Source organism: Chelonoidis abingdonii, chromosome 11 (assembly GCF_003597395.2).
Source record: "Chelonoidis abingdonii isolate Lonesome George chromosome 11, CheloAbing_2.0, whole genome shotgun sequence".
Classification (NCBI taxonomy): Eukaryota; Metazoa; Chordata; order Testudines; family Testudinidae; genus Chelonoidis; species Chelonoidis abingdonii.
In genome coordinates this window covers 15,904,219-15,922,206 of record NC_133779.1, presented here as the reverse complement: position 1 = coordinate 15,922,206, position 17,988 = coordinate 15,904,219, and the positions used below count along the sequence as shown (strand labels likewise).

At 65.0% G+C, this 17,988-nt stretch overlaps 1 protein-coding gene across 3 annotated transcripts; it reads right to left on the bottom strand.

The window, feature by feature from the left end:
• Window positions 1-2,564: 2,564 nt before the first annotated feature.
• On the bottom strand, window positions 2,565-17,414 carry LOC116834911 (BAR/IMD domain-containing adapter protein 2-like). Of its 3 annotated transcripts, none has more exons than XM_032797331.2 (14): window positions 17,306-17,414; window positions 14,101-14,176; window positions 13,545-13,631; window positions 12,389-12,450; window positions 12,040-12,111; window positions 11,392-11,529; window positions 9,669-9,821; window positions 8,567-8,779; window positions 7,962-8,199; window positions 4,971-5,154; window positions 4,166-4,237; window positions 3,700-3,874; window positions 3,061-3,104; window positions 2,565-2,849 (listed from the first exon to the last, which is right to left on the bottom strand). In XM_032797331.2, exons 1-14 carry the CDS (start codon window positions 17,351-17,353, stop codon window positions 2,777-2,779), a joined length of 1,635 nt encoding a protein of 544 aa, XP_032653222.1. In that variant the 5' UTR covers window positions 17,354-17,414; the 3' UTR covers window positions 2,565-2,776. The 3 variants fall into 3 exon arrangements, with proteins under 3 accessions (XP_032653222.1, XP_032653223.1, XP_032653224.1); XM_032797332.2 differs by lacking the exon at window positions 17,306-17,414 and adding an exon at window positions 14,614-14,855; XM_032797333.2 differs by lacking the exon at window positions 8,567-8,779.
• Between the last annotated feature and the right edge of the window lie 574 nt (window positions 17,415-17,988).

The window sequence follows — 17,988 nt, the reverse complement described above, 5'->3', positions numbered from 1 at the left end:
ATACAGGGTTTGGGGGATGGATGGATAGATGGATGGATAGAGGTGGGGGAAGTTTGATGGATATATACAGGGTTTGGGGGATGGATGGATGGGTAGAGGTGGGGGGAAATTGGACAGATACAGGGCTTGGGGGGAAGATGGAGGGATAGATACAGGGCTTGGGGGAGGGATGGATGGGTAGATGGAGACGGTGGGAGGAAGTTGGATAGATACAGGGTTTGGGGGGGAAGATGGATGGATAGAGGGGATGGGGGGAAGTTGAATAGATACAGGGCTTGGGGGGATGGATGGATAGAGGTGGGGGGAAGATGGAGGGATAGATACAGGGCTTGGGAGATGGAGGGATGGATGGATAGAGGTGGGGGAAGTTTGATGGATAGATACAGGGCTTGGGGGATGGATGGATGGATGGGTAGATAAAAGGTGGTTGGGGGGAGATGGGTGGATAGATACAGGGCTTGGGGGATGGATAGATAGACAGAGAGGGTGTGGGGGGGACGGATGGACACATACCTAGAATTCTATTGACGGATGGCATGAGGAGCTTGAAATTTGCTGTAATATTTTTGAGGCCCGTGTTTGCCTCAGTTTCCCTCTGTTTTGTGCAGCTCTCCCATGGGGGCCGAATGGTTACAAAGCCGCTCTCGGGACAGAGCTGGTGCCATGGGGGTGAGACCATGGACCGTGGGGGGGGGATGAATGGGAAGTTAAAGGGGCAGTTGGAAATGATCCCAATTGACAGAGGAACCACACAGCCAACGAGCCCCCGAGGACCCGGGAAGAACAGTCGCCGGCCCAGTGGCTTGTTGCCTCCAGTGGCTGGCGCCCATTGCATCACGGAGAATGAACCGAACAGGGCGACTGTTGCGTGAACACCCCACCGGCTGCTTCTGGCTTTGGGCAGGTAGAGGTTTAGGGACACCCAGAGCCTGGGTTGCCCCCATGACCACCAGCGCTGGACCCACTCTCGAACCCCGTCTGACTTTCGCCCTTCCTGGCATCCCCTGGCAGGGAGTTCCCCAGGTTGACAGTGCTGCCGTCGCTTTGTTTTCAACCTGCTGCTTGTTCATTTCATCAGCTAAACCCTGGTTCTCACCTCATGTGAAGGGGTAAATAGCACTTCCCCGTCTCCATCCCCGTCCCGATTTCACAGCCCTCTCACATCCCCCTTCGCCCTCTCTGAACGGTGCCCGGCCTTTTCCTCTCTCCTCAGCCGGAAGCTGTTCCACCTCCGCATCGTTTCTCTGACCTTCTCCACACTTTTCCCGACGCGAACAGATCAGTTTGGAGCTGGGGCGACCCAAACCGCCCGCCGTATTCAAGGGGTGGCTGCGCCCTGAGTTTATAGGGCGGCACTAGGGCGTCTGTCCGATTCTCTCCCCGTTTCCTCACCTCCCTTTCCCTGACGTTTGCAGCGAATGATCCTGACTCTGCCATCTCTGTCTCGGGGGCTAATCTCGATCCCCTCCTGGCGTAGGTACAGCTGGGAGGACGGTTTTCAGCATCACGTTTCTCAACCCCGTGTTTCACGGCCCAGTCGCCCTGTTCTGGGAGATCTTTTGGGGGGCTCTTCGCCGGGCACTTTGGACTTAACGATCCAGAGTCAGTTTGTCTCGTCTGCAAGTGTTTCCTCAGTGTTCGCCCCGTCTGCTTTTCTGAGTCCACTGCACAGCCCAGGCCCTGGGGCACCCCCCATCTATCGCTCTCCGGACTGAAAAATGCCTGTCTTTTAACCACCCGCTTCGCTCTGGGCCCAGCCTGCTTTGCTTCAGAGCCTTGTTCAAGGATGCTAGACCCACACACCCCCGTGGCCACACGTCGGTGGGCGAGACAGGATTTCCCTTCCCCACCCACCTCTGGGCGCCTTCTGCTCTGCCCTCGAGTTTCACCCCCTTGGCCCGGCACTGAAGCCGGGCTTAAAACCTCGGCCTCCCGTTAGCCACCTGCCACCTGTCGCGGGGCAATTAACCCCCCTAAGGAGGGGACGCTCCAGCCAGGAACCCAGCAGGGACAATGGGCCGAGGTGGCGGTGGGTGGTGAACCTCGGGGCTCCCCACATCCGGGCAGCGCTGCCGGGGGCCCTGCAGGGGATGAGGGGCTCCCCCAGGTGGCTGGCTTTGGCTGGTCGGCTGGGCAGAGTTCCCGGGGGGAAGCAGGGGAGCTGGAGCCCAGGGGGAAAGGATGCAGGGCCTGGCACTGACGGGCTCCGCCGAAGGACTGGTGAAAAGCTCGGGCGCAGCAGCCCCCCGGGGGAGCTGGGACCGATGGATAGAGGGTTGGGCAGGGGACGGATGTGTGCACAGGAGGACAGATGGATGGGGGGGCATGGGGGGCAGACAGAGGAGTGCAGAGGAGATGGATGTGTGTAGGGGGATGACAGAGCGGTGCAAGGGGGGACGGACAGATACACACATAACCCAAAGAAGGGGTTGCTTTAGGGTGGGCAGAGCCCTCGGGAGGCACTTCTATCTCGGGAGGCAGTCTCTCCCTCTCCCTCCCTTCCCCCATCCCCCCACACTCTGGCTCCCTAGGGCCCACTTCCATTCCTGCTCCCCCCACCGCTTCCAGACATTGCCGGTGGGATTCGAACCCCAATCCCTCCCGCTGCCCGATACAGCCCAAGACCCGCTGTTGGGATGCTCTTCTGCAAAGCCGCCACTAGAGGGAGCCGCGGGCTGCATGGGGGGGAGGCCCACGCCAGCTCCCCAGTCCTTTCCGAGCAGGGGGCTCCTGGCATCTCTCCCCCCGGGGGCGATCGGCGGGCGCCCTCGGGGTCTCACTGGATCAGCGGGGCCGAGCGGTCGTTGGTCACCGTCCGCTTCAGCCTGACGTGAGCGAAGGGGTTAGACCTGGCGGGGGGGAGAGAGGGCATGGGTCATGGGGCCTCAGTGGGAGCTGGGGGGGGACATAAATCTGGGTGCCAGTGCCCGGGTAGGAGGTTATCCTGATGGGTGGGGGGCTGGAGGGGGTGAATCCTGGCACTTGGGCCATCGAGGGGGAGGAGGGAGAATCCTAGGGTTGGAGCCCCGGGGTGGGGGGCGCGGACCTCGCTGTTCTCACCTGGACGGGGAGGAGTTCTGGGGGCTCCCAAATTCGTTCGCTAACTGGGAAGAGGAAGGAGAGAATCGCATTAGCCGGAGAGTGAGACGGGGAGAGTGGGGGGGCACAGGGGGTGGGGCACGTGGTGTTCAGCAGGCTGGCCCTGCAATGCCCACACTTGGCCCCAGGTGGCACGGATTGCAGGAGGACGGGGTGTGGGGTTCTTTAGTGGGGCCCTCTTGGTGGTAGTTTGGGGGTACTAGACAACTGACCAATTCGCTCCTGGTCTCCGTGCCATGCTGCCGGCCCCCTGTGCCCCTGGCCAGCCTGGCACTCCGGGGGCGGGCAGGCAAAGCGCCACCAACGGAGGGTCATCAACGTGAAGTGCCTGGTCATTGCAATGGAACAGCTTCCAAGGCTACGGGGAGCTACTGCCCCTGCACCCCCCAGCTGGGCTGGCACCCTGGAGGCGTGGCTGGGGGCCGGGGGGTGGCTGGGGAGTCTTGAGGGTTGGGGCACACTCAGGGCTGGGCAGCAGGCTCCAGGCCTCAGGAGGAAAGAGCAGGGGAGGAGCTGCGCCCCAAGAGGAGCCGAGGGACCCCAGGATCCAGCCAGTGGCCAGCGGGTGGCGCTCGCCTGCAAGCTCCTCCCCCAACTCACCTGGGACAGGTCAGGGTTCATCATGCTATAGGGGCGCTGGCGGAAGGTGCTGGAGCGGGGGGAGGGGGCGTAGCGCAAGGTGGCCCCCCCGCGGCCCCCTTCCGGGCTGGGAGCCACGCACCCCGCTTTGTCCAGGGTCCCCGTGCTGCTGCTGTTCAGTTTGCTCAGGGGAAAACTGGGGTGGGGGAGAGACAGGGTTAAAACAAGCCTCCCCCATACTCTCCCCACTCCAGCCCCAATCTCCCCCTCTCTGTGCCCCGCATCCTGCCACCAGCTCAGCACCACCTCCTCTATCCCGCTCTGCCCCCTCCCTTACCTTCTCCCATCCCCCACCCGCTTCCCCCACTCAAATACCACTTGCCTGGCCCCCCATCCTCTCCAAGCCCCCAGCCCCCACTCCTCCAGCTGTCACCCCCTATTCCCCCTCTCCCTGCCCACCTCATGGCACGCCCAGCCCCCAGCTCACCTGCCGTGGGGTTTCTCGGGGGTCTCGGCAGGGGGGACAGGTCGGGTGTACGAGAAGGGAAACCAGCCTTTCCTGGGGGTGGGGGGAGCAGAGCTCAGGCAGGATGGAGACACACCTGGACCCTCCCCCCAGAGAGTGGCTGAGGTCACAGCCCCGCAGAGCCCAGCGAGGGCCCCACCGGGACCCAGATCCGGACCAGGGACTTGGAACTCAGAAGCCCGGATCCATCATCCCTGGCTCTGAGAGGGGAGGGGAGTCTAGTGAGGGAGGTGGGGCTGGGAGCCAGGACTCCTGGGTTCTCTCCCCAGCTGTGGGAAGGGAGGGGAGGGGGAAAGTCAGGACTCCTGAGTTCTCTCCCGGGCTGTGGAAGGGGTGAAGAGGAGAGGAAGTGGGGTGGGAGGCAGGACTCCTCAGTTCTCTCCCTGGCTGTGGAGTGGGAGCTATGGGGGAAGCCAGGACTCCTGGATTCTCTCCCCGGCTGTGGGATGGGAGGGAAGGGGGTGAGCCAGGACTCCTGGATTCTCTCCCCAGCTGTGGGATGGGAGGGAAGGGGGTGAGCCAGGACTCCTAGGTTCTCTCCCGGGCTGTGGGATGGGAGGGGAGGGGAGCCAGGACTCCTGGGTTCTCTCCCGGGCTGTGGGATGGGAGGGAAGGGGGTGAGCCAGGACTCCTGGGTTCTCTCCTGGGCTGTGGGAGGGGTGGAGAGGAGAGGAGAGGAGGGGGTGGGGGCGGGAGGCAGGACTCCTGGGTTCTCTCCCGGCTGTGCGGGGGCTAGTGGTTAGCGCGGGCGGGCGGGGGTGCTCACATGTGCGTGGCCTCGTTCTCCCCGTAGTGCCAGCCGTCCCGCGCCTCGGCCACCAGCAGCGCGATGACGTCACCCTCCTGGAAGTTGAGCAGGGTGCTGCTCTCGCCGGCCGTGTGGGAGAACACAGCCTGCACCCGGCGCCGCTCGGCCAGCGCCCCGACCCGCGGCAGGGTCCTGTTCTCTGCTGGGGGGGGGAGAGTAGGGGGGGTCAGGCTGGGGATTTCCCCCCGCTTCCTGGCGCTGGGCACACAGAGGATATGTAGGGGGGTCTTAGAGGAGGAGGGCAGCGGGGGGGCTTCGGGGTGTCCCAGGGGAACACACGAGGGGACCCGGGGGAGCTCAGAGGAGGGGAAACGGGTAGAGATAAAAACTGGATGGTGGGGAGAGAGATCTGAGTGACTGGCCAGGAACCCGCAGAGCCCCACCCCCACCCCCAGTCCTGCCCCAGCCCCGGCCGGGTCAGTCCAGGATACGGAATCAGAACAAGCTGCTCAGCGCTGGACTCTTAATTGGCTTAGGCCAGGCAAATCGCCCAGACCTGGCGGGGGGTGGGGGGGCAGCTTCCCCCCAGAATGGGGTCACCCTCCCCCCCAACAACTCTCCCAAAGAGCCTGCATCATGTGCCAGGGAGGCTGGAAACTAGTGGTGGCTGGGACGCCCCCATCTGGGGTCACACGTGGGACAAGCCAGTCAGGCTCAGCTGCAGCAGCAAACGTGTGGGAGCTAGCAGGGGGCTGCGAGTCGGGAGTGAGGGGCAGGGCAGGGGAGAGCCCAGGGCCAGGCTAGCAGGGGGCTGCGAGTCGGGAGTGAGGGGCAGGGCAGGGGGGAGCCCAGGGCCAGGCTAGCAGGGGGCTGCGAGTCGGGAGTGAGGGGCAGGGCAGGGGAGAGGCAGCGCGAGAGAGCCAGAGGCGCGCGCTAGCAGGGGGCTTGCGAGTCGGCTGAGTTGAGGGGGCAGGGCTGGGGGGAGCCAGGGCGGGCTAGCAGCGGGGCTGCAAGTCGGGAGTTGAGAGCGGCAGGCAGGGGCGAGCCCGAGGCCGGGCTAGGCAGCGAGGGCTGCGAGTCGGGGAGTGAGGGGCAGGGAGGGGGGAGACCAGGGCCAGGCTAGCAGGGGGGTGGCGAGTCGGGAGTGAGGGCAGGGCAGGGGGAGAGCCCAGCGGCCAGAGTAGCAGGGAGGCTGAAGAGTCGTGGGAAGTATCGAGGGGCAGGGCAGGGGGGATCCAGGGCCAGGCTCAGCAGGGGCTGCGAGTCGAGAGTGAAGCGCGCACAGGCAGGGGCGGAGCCGCAGGACCGGGCTAGCAGGGGAGCTGCGAGATCGGGAGTGAGGGCGCAGGGCAGGGGGGAGCCAGGGCCGGCGCTAGCAGGGGGCTGGCGAGTTCGGCGAGTGAGGGGCAGGGCATGGGGGAGCCCAGGGCCGGGCTTATGCAGGGGTCTGCGTAGTCTGGGAGGGAGGGGCAGGGCAGGGGGAGCCCATGGCCAGGCTAGCAGTGGGCTGCGAGTCGGGAGTGAAGGGGCCGGGCAGGGGAGAAGCCCAGGGCCAGGCATAGCAGGGGGCTGCGAGTCCAGGGAGTGTGGGGCAGGGCAGGGGGGATCCCAGGGCCAGGCTAAGCAGGGGGCTGCGAGATCCGAAGCGTTGAGGGGCAGGGCAGGGGGAGCCAGGGCCAGGGCTAGCAGGGCTGCGAGTCAGGAGTGAGGGGCAGGGCAGGTGGGGGACGAGTGGCCGGGCGAGCAGGGGGCTGCGGGTCCGGAGTGAGGGGCACTGGCAGAGGCTGGGGTGGGGGGAGCCGCAGGGGCTGGGCTGGGAGTGCAGGGCACTGCGGAGCAGGGGGAGTGAGGGGCTGCGGTTTCCAGGAGTGAGGGGCAGGCCCAGGCTGGGCTAGCAGGGGGCTGCGAGTCGGGAGTGAGGGGCACTGGCAGAGCTGGGGGAGCCTAGGGCCAGAGCTAGCAGGGGGCTGCGGGTCGGGAGTGAGGGGCACGGGCAGGCTGGGAGGCCAGGGCTGGGGTAACAGGGGGCTGCGGGTCGGGAAGTGAGGGGCACTGGCAGGGCTGGTGGGGAGCAGGGCTGGGCTAGCAGGGGCTGCGGTCGGGAGTGAGGGGCACTGGCAGGGCTGGGGGAGCAGGGCTGGGACTGGCAGGGGCTGCGGGTCGGGAGTGAGGGGCACTGGCAGAAGCTGGGGGGAGCCCAGGGGAGCTAGCAGGGGCTGCGGGTCGGAGTGAGGGGCACTGGCAGAGCTGGGGGGAGCCCAGGGCTGGGCTAGCAGGGGGCTGTGGGTCCGGAGTGAGGGGCACTGAGGCAGGAGCTGAGGGGGAGCCAGGGCTGGGCTAGCAGGGGCTGCGGGTCGGGAGTGAGGGGCACTGGCAGAGCTGGGGGGAGCCCAGGGCCAGGCTAGCTCAGGGGGCTGCGGGTCGGGAGTGAGGGGCACTGGCACAGGGGGGGAGGGGCGCTGGGGTACAGGGGGCTGCAGGTCGGGAGTGAGGGGCACCGGCAGGGCTGCTGGTGGGGAGCAGGGCTGGACTGGCCAGGGGCTGCGGGTCGGGAGTGAGGGGCACTGGCAGAACTGGGGGGAGCCCAGGGCTGGGCTAGCAGGGGGCTGCGGGTCGGGAGTGAGGGGCACCGGCAGAGCTGAGGGGGCTGGGCTGGGCTGGCAGGGGCTGCGAGTTGGGAGTGAGGGACACTGGCAGAGCTGAGGGGGCTGGGCTGGGCTGGCAGGGGCTGTGGGTCAGGAGTGAGGAGCACCGGCAGGGCAGGGGGGAGCCCAGGGCTCGGCTGACAGGGGCTGCGGGTTGGGAGTGAGAGGCGCTGGCAGGACTGAGGGGGCTGGGCTGGCAGGGGGCTGTGGGTCAGGAGTGAGGGGCACCGGCAGGGCAGGGGGGAGCCCAGGGCTGGGCTAACAGGGGGCTGCGGGTCGGGAGTGAGGGGCGCTGGCAGGACTGAGGGGGCTGGGCTGGCAGGGGGCTGTGGGTCGGGAGTGAGGGGCACCGGTGGCCACTTACTGAGTGTGGCAAGGCGGGTCTCCGCGGAGGCTTTGCGGGGGATGGGCAGGGTACAGGAGTAGCCGTCGCTGGCCCTGGGTGGCGGCAGGGTCTGGGTGGCTGGTGCAGGCTGTGGGGCCGGCAGGCCTAGCGGGACGGTGAGGGGCTCGCTGGCGGGTGGGTGCCCCAGGTCACGGGAGCCCCGGGTGCGGTGAGAGTCGCCGTTGGGGAGCGGAGTCGCTTCCTGCAATGAGACGCGCTGCGGAGGGAGAGATGGGGGGCAGAGGGGCGGGGCTCTGCTCACTGGGGATCAGGGTCGCCCTCCCAGCTGGGTTTGAGGACCCAGAAGTCCGAGTCACCCTCCCAGGGGCTCTGCCCTTGGAAAATGGACCCAGGTGTCCAAGTCGCCGTCCCAGGGGCTCTGCCCTTGGAAAATGGACCCAGGAGTCCAGGTCACCATCCTAGCTGGGGATGAGGACCCAGGAAGCCAGGTCACTGCCAGGGGGACCCTACCCCTCTCCCGTAGTGCCCAAGTCACCATCTCTGTTGGGAAGGGGACCCAGGAGTCCAGGTCTCTCCCCGCCAGGCAATGGCGCCCCTCCCCATCCCCCAGGGGAAAGACGTACATGGTTGAGGGCCAGCCCCCCGCCCCCCAGCAGGGGGGCCAGCTCGGGGGGCACCTCCAGGGGCTGGGGGGCAGGCAGCGGGTCAGAGATGGCGGACGCGGCAGGGCTGTTGGCCGTCTGCTTCACCAGGGCCAGAGCGCGGTCGGGCAGGCGGGTGGGCTGGACGCAGGACTGCTGCCAGCCGGGCAGCTTGGCCCCCAGCAGCTCCTTCACCTGCGGGCCGGGGGGCAGAGATGGGTGAGGGGAGGCCCTACGCTGCCCCACATGCCCAGCCAGGGGAGCCCCCACCCTCCACGGGGCTCCCACTTCCCCCACACCCAGTCCACAGCGTGACCCCCAACCAGGGCCCCATAGGAACTACACCACTCCCCCACATCCCCTAACATGGGGCCTGTGCTGCCCTCTGGGGGCTCGTCCGCACTGCCCCCCCCAGTGGTGGTAGGGCGCACAAGGTGGAAGGGTGCAGGTGACGTCCCCCTAGGGGATTCTTTGCGGGGGTGGCGGGATACAGGATGGAAGGATACGGGGAGTGCGTGACTTCTACCCAGCAGTGGAAGGATACGAGGTGGAAGGCTATGGGGCGGAAGGATATGGGGCATGCGGCCCCCTCCCCAGCAGTGGAAGGATACAGGGCAGAGGGATATGAAGTGGAAGGATACAGGGTGGAAGAATATGGGGCGTGCGGCCCCCTCCCCACCAGTGGAAGGATACGGGGCGGAGGGATACGGCGTGTACATGGCCCCTCCCCAGGGGATGGAGGGATCCCATGGGGGCAGAGGGATATGGGGTGGAAGGATACGGGGTGTGCAACCCCTCCCCAGCAGGTGGAGGAATACGGGGCGGAGGGATACGGGGTGTGCATGCCTCCTCACCAGCAGGTGGAAGGATACGGGGTGGAGGGATACGGGGTGTACGTGGCCCCTCGGGAGCGGAGGGATATGGAGTGGAAGGATACGGGGTGTGCCCCCCCCCCCTCCCCAGCACGTGGAAGGATACAAGGTCTACGTGGCCCCTCGGCAGCGGAGGGATACGGGGTGTGCATGCCCCCCCAGGGGATGGAGGGATCCCACGGGGGCGGAGGGATACGGGGCGGGCAGCTCACCTTGGCATGGTAGGCACTGAAGTGCTTGGACACAGCGCACTGGCGATCCACCAGGAACGAGTACCGGCGGCGCTCCTCGGTCAGAGCAGCCTTGTATCCCTCCGCCACAAAGCGGTCCAGCTCGCTCTGCTTGGCACTCATCACCTCTACGTACTGGGGGGAGGGGGGCGCAGAAAAGAGTCCAAGGGGGCATCAGAGCATGGGGGGCACGAATCACCCCAATATCAGACCTCACCACTTCAGAACTGGGCCTAGATATCAACCCTGCATCAGATAATCCTCCCCATATTGGTCTGACACCTCATATTAAACCCCAAATAGCCCCCCACATCAGACCGTGATGTCCCACACTGGACCCCAAATAACACCCCCATATCAGACCCTGACACTCCACACTGGACCCCAAATAACATCCCCATATCAGACCCTGACACTCCACATTGGATTTGGTGGGGGAAGGGTTAACACCCCCCCCACAGTCCCCTGCCCCCCTCCCCATAGCAGGCCCTGGTGGGGAGAAGGGTTACCACCATCCCCCCCTTGCCCGCCCCACTTCCCCCCACTCCCTCTGGCAGTCTGTAGAATGGGGGCCGTGACCCCTAAGTAATGGTTCCCCAGGCAATGGGTGCCGACAAAGGGGGGCCTTCCAGAGCCAAGGCAGGGAGTGGGGGGGGGGGAAGGAGCAGGTGCCTGACATGCTAATGAGGGGGGAGGGGAGTGAATGCAGGGGGGAGACCCATTGAGCAGAGGCAAGGGGGCAGAGAACTACCTGGCGGGGGTGGCATGAGACACCTGCCAGAAACTATTCCACTCTGCATCCCACAATTTTGTCTCCCCCTGCACCCAGCGTGGGTGCCCCCCCAGTGTATGCCCCCCTCCCAGTACATCCATTCAAAGCCCCTTATGGAGATTAGGGTCCCAGGCACCAGCTGGCCAAAGAATGTTAAAACCCTTCGGAGCTGCGAGCCCCACAGGGCCCCGATCCCGCCTGCGACCCGAGCCACCGTTCCCAAGACAGCAGCGCCCACCTCTGGCCGCCGGGGGCGCTGCAGGGAGCGGGGTGGGGGAGCTCCCAACCTGCCCCGGCCTCCCCCAGCCTCTGGCACTGACATCCTGCTGCGGCTTCCGGCCGGACGTGACAGCTCTGTGTCTCCTGCGGGAGCCTGGCCGATCCCATTGTTTTCCCAAGCTCTGCCCCTCGCTGCCAGGGGCCCCTTGGGGGGCTGGGGGGGGTTGTGGCCTGGGGTCCTTTCTGCCACCCCCCACCCCCCCCGGTCGGACAGCCCTGGAGATACAGAGGCTTTTCCCTGTGCCTGTGTGCCCACGCATGTGCCTGCCTGTGGGTGTGGGTGTCTGTCACGTATTACTGCGCATTGGCGTGTACATTACACGTCTACCCCGTTCCAGCCCTGGGACACCGTGTGTGCCATGCGTGTTAGCGTTTCCCCATGTTTTAGCACATCGGGCTCATGTGCAGGCGTGTTCAGGGCAGCTCCACTGCGGTCTAGCCTGTGCCGAGCGCGCCGTGTGTGCGAGCGTGGGACTGGGCAGGAATGTCAACATGTGGGGGGAAGGGGAGGATCTCGGCCCTGTGGGGCAGACCCCTATTCCAGACCTTGCTCCCAGATTAAGGGCTCTCCACCGGATTTACCCTTCCCAGCACCTCTTAGTCCCCACCCCCCGGCACCTCATGGTCCCCCCCCAGTCCCAATCCCCAGCTCACCTGCACCTCGCGATCCCCGTATTTCTGGGGGTTCTTGCTGCTCTGGCATTTCTTGCGCAGTTTCTTTAGCTCGGCCTGGCACTTCTCAATGGCCTCTGCCTTGGCCCGGTGCTCACTCTGGTACTTCTTCAGGGTGGCCTGAGGGGCGCCGGAGAGCAGGGGGGTCAGCTTGCCCCGGGGCTGGGGCTGGGGGGAGAGCGAATATGACTCCCCAGGACCCTAAGCAGGGCCAGCTTGGTCTGTGCAGCGTCCAGTATGACAGGGACCCCCCCAGATCTCAGTCAGAGGGGGTTCTATGCAGTGTGATGGGGACACCCCCCCCACACATCTCAGTTGCGGTGTGTGTGTATGTGTGTGTGTGTGCGCACGCAACACCCAGTGTGACAGGGACCCTAATCTGAAACTTATGAATGGTGCAACTGGAGAAATTGAGGCAGGGAGATGGCAAAGGCCTTTCACAGCCACAATGGGCCAAAGCCTTTGGTAGGGGTGGGAAATTGGAAAGGGGGAAATGGGGGGGTACATCGGGGGGCTGGGTGGATGGGGGCACAGGGGGGCAGGCACCAAGCTGTGGGGAGTCAGGGGCGCTGGGCTGGGTGCAGGGGCAGCAGGCACCGGACCGGGGGGAACCACATGGGGGGCTCTCACCATCAGGTACTTGACATCCAGCTCCAGTTTCTGCTCCAGCTGGGCCAGCAGCTCCGAGTGGAAAAGCTTCAGCTGCGGGGGGGACAGAGTGGAGGGGTGAGAGGGGGACAGCGAACAAGGGATCCCCTCCCCCCCTTACATCTTCCCCATGATATCCCCCCTTCATGTCACCCCAATCCCCGGTATCCCCCCTCCCCTCCAACTGTTCTCCGTGAATGAGTAGTTCTGGGTGCAGGGGGGAGTCTCGTGGGGGTGGCTGAGAAGGCAGCGAGGGCGGGTGGGAGGCACCCCAGGGCTTTGGGGAGGTGGGGGGAGGGATAACGTGATATGGGGGAGGGGGGATACTCACCGTTTCCTCCAGCTGCACCTGGATCTGGCGATGCACCTCAGCCATCTGGAACAGGGCGTCCCCTGGGGGATGGGGAAATGACAGGTGTGTGTGTGGGGGGGGGTGTTAATCCATCCCATAATCTCCTGTGGGGCAAAAGGGCCTGGTCCCATCTGCCCCCCTCACCCAGGGCCTGGCTCACCTTTCCCACACGCGTGTGAGCAGGGCCCCCCACCCGTTAATACACATCCCCCGCAAACGCCCGGCACTATCACATTAGCCTTGGCGAGCAGGGCCGGCTCCCCCGCTCCACAGCCGGTCACCCCCACACTGCCCTACAACTCGCACTCTGCCCATCTGCACACACCCGCCTCCCGGCTCCCACCATCTGCACACACCCACACACACTCCTCCCTCAACCTGCGCACACCTGCCACAATTTGCTCTCGCACAATCCCCTCTCCAAATTCCCAGATGCTCGCCACCTGCTACACCCCCCCACCCCCGTTCACACACTGATCACCAGCCCCACGTACCCCTGCATGCACCCCCCCCCCATGCACGACACACACCCCAGTGTGCACCATGGCCACATCCCCCAGAGGCAGAGAGACACAATCCCCCCTTCAGCCCCCCTCACTCCACCTCCACCACCTCTTTGAGCCCCCCCTCCAGCCTCTCAACTCCTCCTTCCCTCCCCCTAGGCAGGTCACACCCTGGGGGAGGGGAAATTTGGGCCCTGGCAGCAGAGTGTGTGGGAGAGCTGGCCCCCCAGGCCATAAAGGGTTAAAACTGGAACCTGGGGGTAGGGGCGAAGGGTGATGGCTGGACCTTGAGCTATGGTAGTGGCAGGGGGGGTGGGGGGGGAATTCTCAGGACACAGACACACTCCCCCACCTCCACACAGTCTGCAAGGCCGGCCCAGCCCCGGACGGGGGAGTGGAGACCGGAGGAAATCTTGGTTTCCAGCAGGAAAACAGCATTTTCCTGCAGCAGGAAGCCCCAGCATGCAGACCTAGGGGGTGGGGTGGGACGCCAGGGGCACTGGGCCCATAGTGCTGATCCAGGCGGGTAGGTAGGAGGCAGGATACCGGAGTAGATGGGCCTGTGGATCTGACCTGGAGCAGATGGCCCAGCCCCCTCCCCCCACCCAGCCTCTGTCCCAGGCATCACCTACCCAGCTCCTTGGACCCTTGGCTGTCGCTAGCCAATTCTCCCAGCTTCACCAGGGCGTCGAAATAACCCTTGGCCGCTACGGTCACCCCTGCCGGGAGAGAGAGCAGCTGATGGAGAGATTGACACGGGGTCTATCCCCTCTGGGGAGCGCCAGCTTCCATCCAGCCTCGGGGCAGGGACTGGCTGGCTCAGGGGGGCGGGGAATGGGGCCTGGGGCCTGTCCCCTCTGGGGGGCGCCAGCTCCCATCCGGCCTCAGGGCAGGGACTGGTTGGCTCAAGGGGGCGGGGAATGGGGCACGGGGCCTGTCCCCTCTGGGGGGGCACTGGCTCCCATCCAGCCTCGGGGCAGGGACTGGCTGGCTCGGGGGCGGGGGGAATGGGGCGCGGGGTCTTTCCCCTCTAGGGGCGCTGGCTCCCATCTGGCCTCGGGGCAGGGACTGGCTGGCTCAGGGGGTGGGGAATGCGGAGCGGGGTCTTTCCCCTTTAGGGGGTGCTGGCTCCCATCCAGCCCCAGGGCCAGGGATGGGCTGGGGGTCCATGGGGAAATTGCAGTTTACCTGAGAGCGCTCGTTGGTAACTCTTCCCCATCGTGACAAAACTCTTCAGGCCGGGGTTGAACTGGTCCAGAATCACCTGCACCAAACAGGGGGGTGATCACAGCTCCACAGTGCTTGTGCTGTCACCCGGCGCTGGGACACGGCCCCTCTGGGGTGGGGTGCAGGGGCTGGGTATATGAGGCCTCTCGCCCAGCACTGGGACACAGCCCCTCTGGATTGGGGCACGGGGGCTGGGTATATGAGGCCCCTCGCCCGGCTCTGGGACACGGCCCCTCTGGGGTGGGGTGCAGGGGCTGGGTATATGGGGACCCCTTGCCCAGCACTGGAATGCAGCCCCTCTAGGGTGGGGCTGGGTATAAGGGGATCCCTGACCCAGCACTGGGACATGGCCCCTCTGGGGTGGGGCGCAGGTGGCTGGCTATACAGGAACTCATTGGCCAGTGCTGGGATGCAGCCCCTCTGGGTTGGGGCGCGGAGGCTGAGTATCCTGGGTGGGGGGGTGGCAGGATTTACATTACATTTGCAGCGGAAGAAGTGGGTTTTTCACACACGAAAGCTTATGCCCAAATAAATCTCTTAGTCTTTAAAGTGCCACCAGGCTCCTTGTGTTGGAAGATTTACGTTGAAGGATACCAAGATATTTTATTTCTAAGCAAAGCGACACTTGAAGGGGCATCTGGGGTGCTAGGAGAGGGGGTGAGGGACGGATTCAGGGAGTGTGTGGCGAGGGGTGGATGGGAATGGGGATGGATGGACGGACAGACGGAAGAGCATGTACGGGGATGGACAGAAGGGTGGATAGACGGACAGAGACAAATGAGGAGGTGTGGGGCGAGGGATGGCTAGAGGGGTTGGGGTGGACAGACGGATGGAGGCCGGAGTCGGGGAGTGGACGTACGGATGGATAGAGGGGTGAACGGAAGGATAGAGGGGTGGGTGTGAAGATGGATGGACAGATGACAGGGGTGGGGGGGTGGACAGACCGATGGATAGAGGGGTGATGGACAGATGGATAGAGGGGTGGGGGGTGAACGAACGGATGGATAGAGGGGTGGATGGAAGGATGGATGGGGAGACAGATGGATAGAGGGGTGGGTGTGAAGATGGATGGACAGATGATGGGGAGGGGGAGGACAGACGGAGGAGGGAGGGACAGACACCATACTGAGCCCCGGGACTCTGGCGCCCCTAATCCCCGGCAGGTGACAGATGGGGCCGGCTGAGGGCGTATCAGCGCCAGGCCCGGCCCGGCTGCCCCAGCAGGAGGGCGACTGGCTGGAGCGAAGGCCCCTGGGCGCTGGGCTGCGGCCGGCTGCCAGCCCTTCCCTGCCCGGCACTCGGGAGTCCAGCGACGGCTCAGCCCGGATCAGTCGGCTCAGCCCGATGGCTTTAGGGACAGCGGGTCGGGTGCAAAGACATTGTCCCCGTGGGGGAGGGGAGCCAGGACTCCTGGGTTCTCTCCCTGGCTCTGGGAAGGCAGTGGAGGCTGGTGGGTTAGAGCAGGGGGGCTGGGAGCCAGGACTCCTGGGTTCTCTCCCTGGCTCTGGGAGGGGAAGGGAGTATAGTGATTTGGGGTGGGGGCTGGGAGCCGGGAGCCAGGACTCCTGGGTTCCCAAGCAACCCTACAATGGCAAAGCAGCCTGCGTAGGCCCTACAATAACAAGCTGGGACATGTAGCTATCGCTAGACATGTAGATGCAGGGGTGAGGACAGACAGATGGACTGATCCGCCTCACGGAAACAGTGGAACCAGAGGGGTGTAGCCGGGGGGGGCTGAGCAGGGGCTGTTCTCTGGCCCCCAGGCCCTGGGGGGGCGGATCCGAGAGGAGTCTGGAGCCCAGCCCAATTTCTCTGGGCTCCCACAGGCTGTTTCCCCGGGAACGAATTAGCCTTTTAAAAGAATCTGATTCCAGAGAGAAATTGCAGTGCCCTGCCCACCCGCCCCAAATCTAATCCCCCAGGCTCCTGGTCAGCTGGGATAGGGGCTGGCAGGACTCGGGGGGGGGGGGGAGAATCCACACAAGGTGCAGGCCCCCCTAGTGCTCGGCACCACAGCCCTTTGGGGGGGATCCCATCCCATCTTGGGTGGGATCCCAGAGTGGGGGCTGCATGGAGGGGGATGGAAGGAGGGGTCCCTGGCATAACTGGGGGGAGGATAGAGCGATTAGATTGGGGATGGAGAGGTGCAGACAGGGATGGAGGGATGTGTGGGAGGATGGATGGATGGATAGAAGTGAGCTGAGACCCCAGCACCTGATGCTCCCCGTGGACACCAAATGAACCCACCAGTGACATGGGCAGGAGACCATCCCCCCGACCCCCTCCCTCGCCCCAGCATTTGGGGGTTCATTTTTCCCCCTTCATTCCCTGCCAAGCAGGAATGGGTCCAAACCTCAGGGGGAATCCTGATCTCCACGGTGAACAGCCTCTGGGTGGAGCTGGGGTGCTGAGGTCAGAACCTGCCGCTGCAATCAGGGGTGACTCTGGATTGAACCCAGCGGGTGCTGAGATCAGAGCCCAGCCCCGCTGCAAACAAGGGTGACTCCAGATTGACACTAAGGGGGAGCTGGGATCAGAACCTGGCCCCGTTGCAATCAGGGGTGACTCCAGATTGACCCCACACCCTCAAGGCTGCCCCGTGGGCTGGGGTTAAGGCCTATAGCCCCAGAAAGGGCCAGAAGCCGAGGGGACCAGACCCTGCAACTGACCCATCCCCAGGACCCAGTGAGCAGCAGGGCCTCCAGCACCCCAACCCCCACCCACAGGTGGGACAGAGCAAACGGGGGACAACGGAATCTAGACCCACCCCCCTCCATCTACCTCCACACATGCACCCTCCACCATCACCCCTCCCTCCCTCCCCAAAACAATTCCCCAAACGCTTCCCTGCCAGACTAACAAAGGGGCTCGGGGCTCCGGGGGGGTTGGGAGGGGGGATCTAGAAAAGCTCCTGGCGAGAGAGATGGAAGGAGTCCGGTGAGGAAGCGCAGCCGGGGTCAGGTAGCAGAATAATTGTGCAGGTAAGGGGGGCGCAGAGAATCAGGCGGGGGATCAAGTGAGAGGAGCCGGCGGAGGGGGGCGGGGGCTGGCGAAGGAGAGCAGGGAAGGGGAGCGGGGAAGGGACGGGAGGGACCGGCGGGTGTGGGGAGGCTGGCGGGGGCAGCAGGGAAGGGACCGGCGGGGAGGGGGAGCCGAAGGGGCTCACCCTATAGACACTCTCCGTGAGCCGGTTGACCTCGTCGGAGCGGGACATGCTGCCGCCGGGGACCGGCCGGGAGCTGGAAGGCAGCAAGCCCCGAGGCAGGGACCTGAGGGGGGGGGAGCGGGAAGGGGCGGAGGGCGGGGTGGGCAGCACCAGCAGAGNGGAGAATCCGTCACGACCCTGGGAAATGGAGTTCCTGGAAGGGAAGTACAATAAAATCCACCCGCTCTTCTCCGCTTCTGGTGTCCGAAAGTTCATTCTGTTCTGGTCTGGCCAGGTTCTCATCCCACCTGGCGTGAGGCACCTGGGCTTTCTCAGGCTGTGTCCAGAGCCCTTTCTACAGAACCCAGAGCGTCAGCTCTCGTCTGCTTCTGCTCAGTCACCTCCTGCCTCAGCCCTTCGCAGGCCGGGGGGCTCGGGCCCCTCTTGCCAATGTTGGGCTGTAGGGGTGGGAGGCAAGGGGACTGGGGTCAGTGCCCTGTCACTTGTAGGTTACTGATTCCAGCCTGCCCCATCCCCTGGCCAGGGCAGAGGGAGTCCTTGTGTCCTGGTTAACTGGCGGCCACGTGGCTGTGGTTTGGGGCAGGCTGAGCCGAGTGTGACGCGGAGCAGACAGGAAGGCATCACAGCTGCCCTGACTCCGGGCCAGGCCCCTCCGTCCTGCAATGGCTGGAGCTGAGAACTGG

What these genes read in the sequence shown, in the direction of transcription:
- LOC116834911 (XM_032797331.2), bottom strand. Translation starts at nt 17,353, where the DNA reads ATGTCCCGCTCCGACGAGGTCAACCGGCTCACGGAGAGTGTCTATAGG. An exon ending in TCAGTGCCTACCATGCCAAG is followed by an intron (nt 8,780 to 9,668) that starts GTGAGCTGCCCG and finishes CCCGGCCCGCAG; the next exon opens with GTGAAGGAGCTGCTGGGGGC. An exon ending in CAGAACTCCTCCCCGTCCAG is followed by an intron (nt 2,850 to 3,060) that starts GTGAGAACAGCG and finishes CCCCCCCGCCAG; the next exon opens with GTCTAACCCCTTCGCTCACG.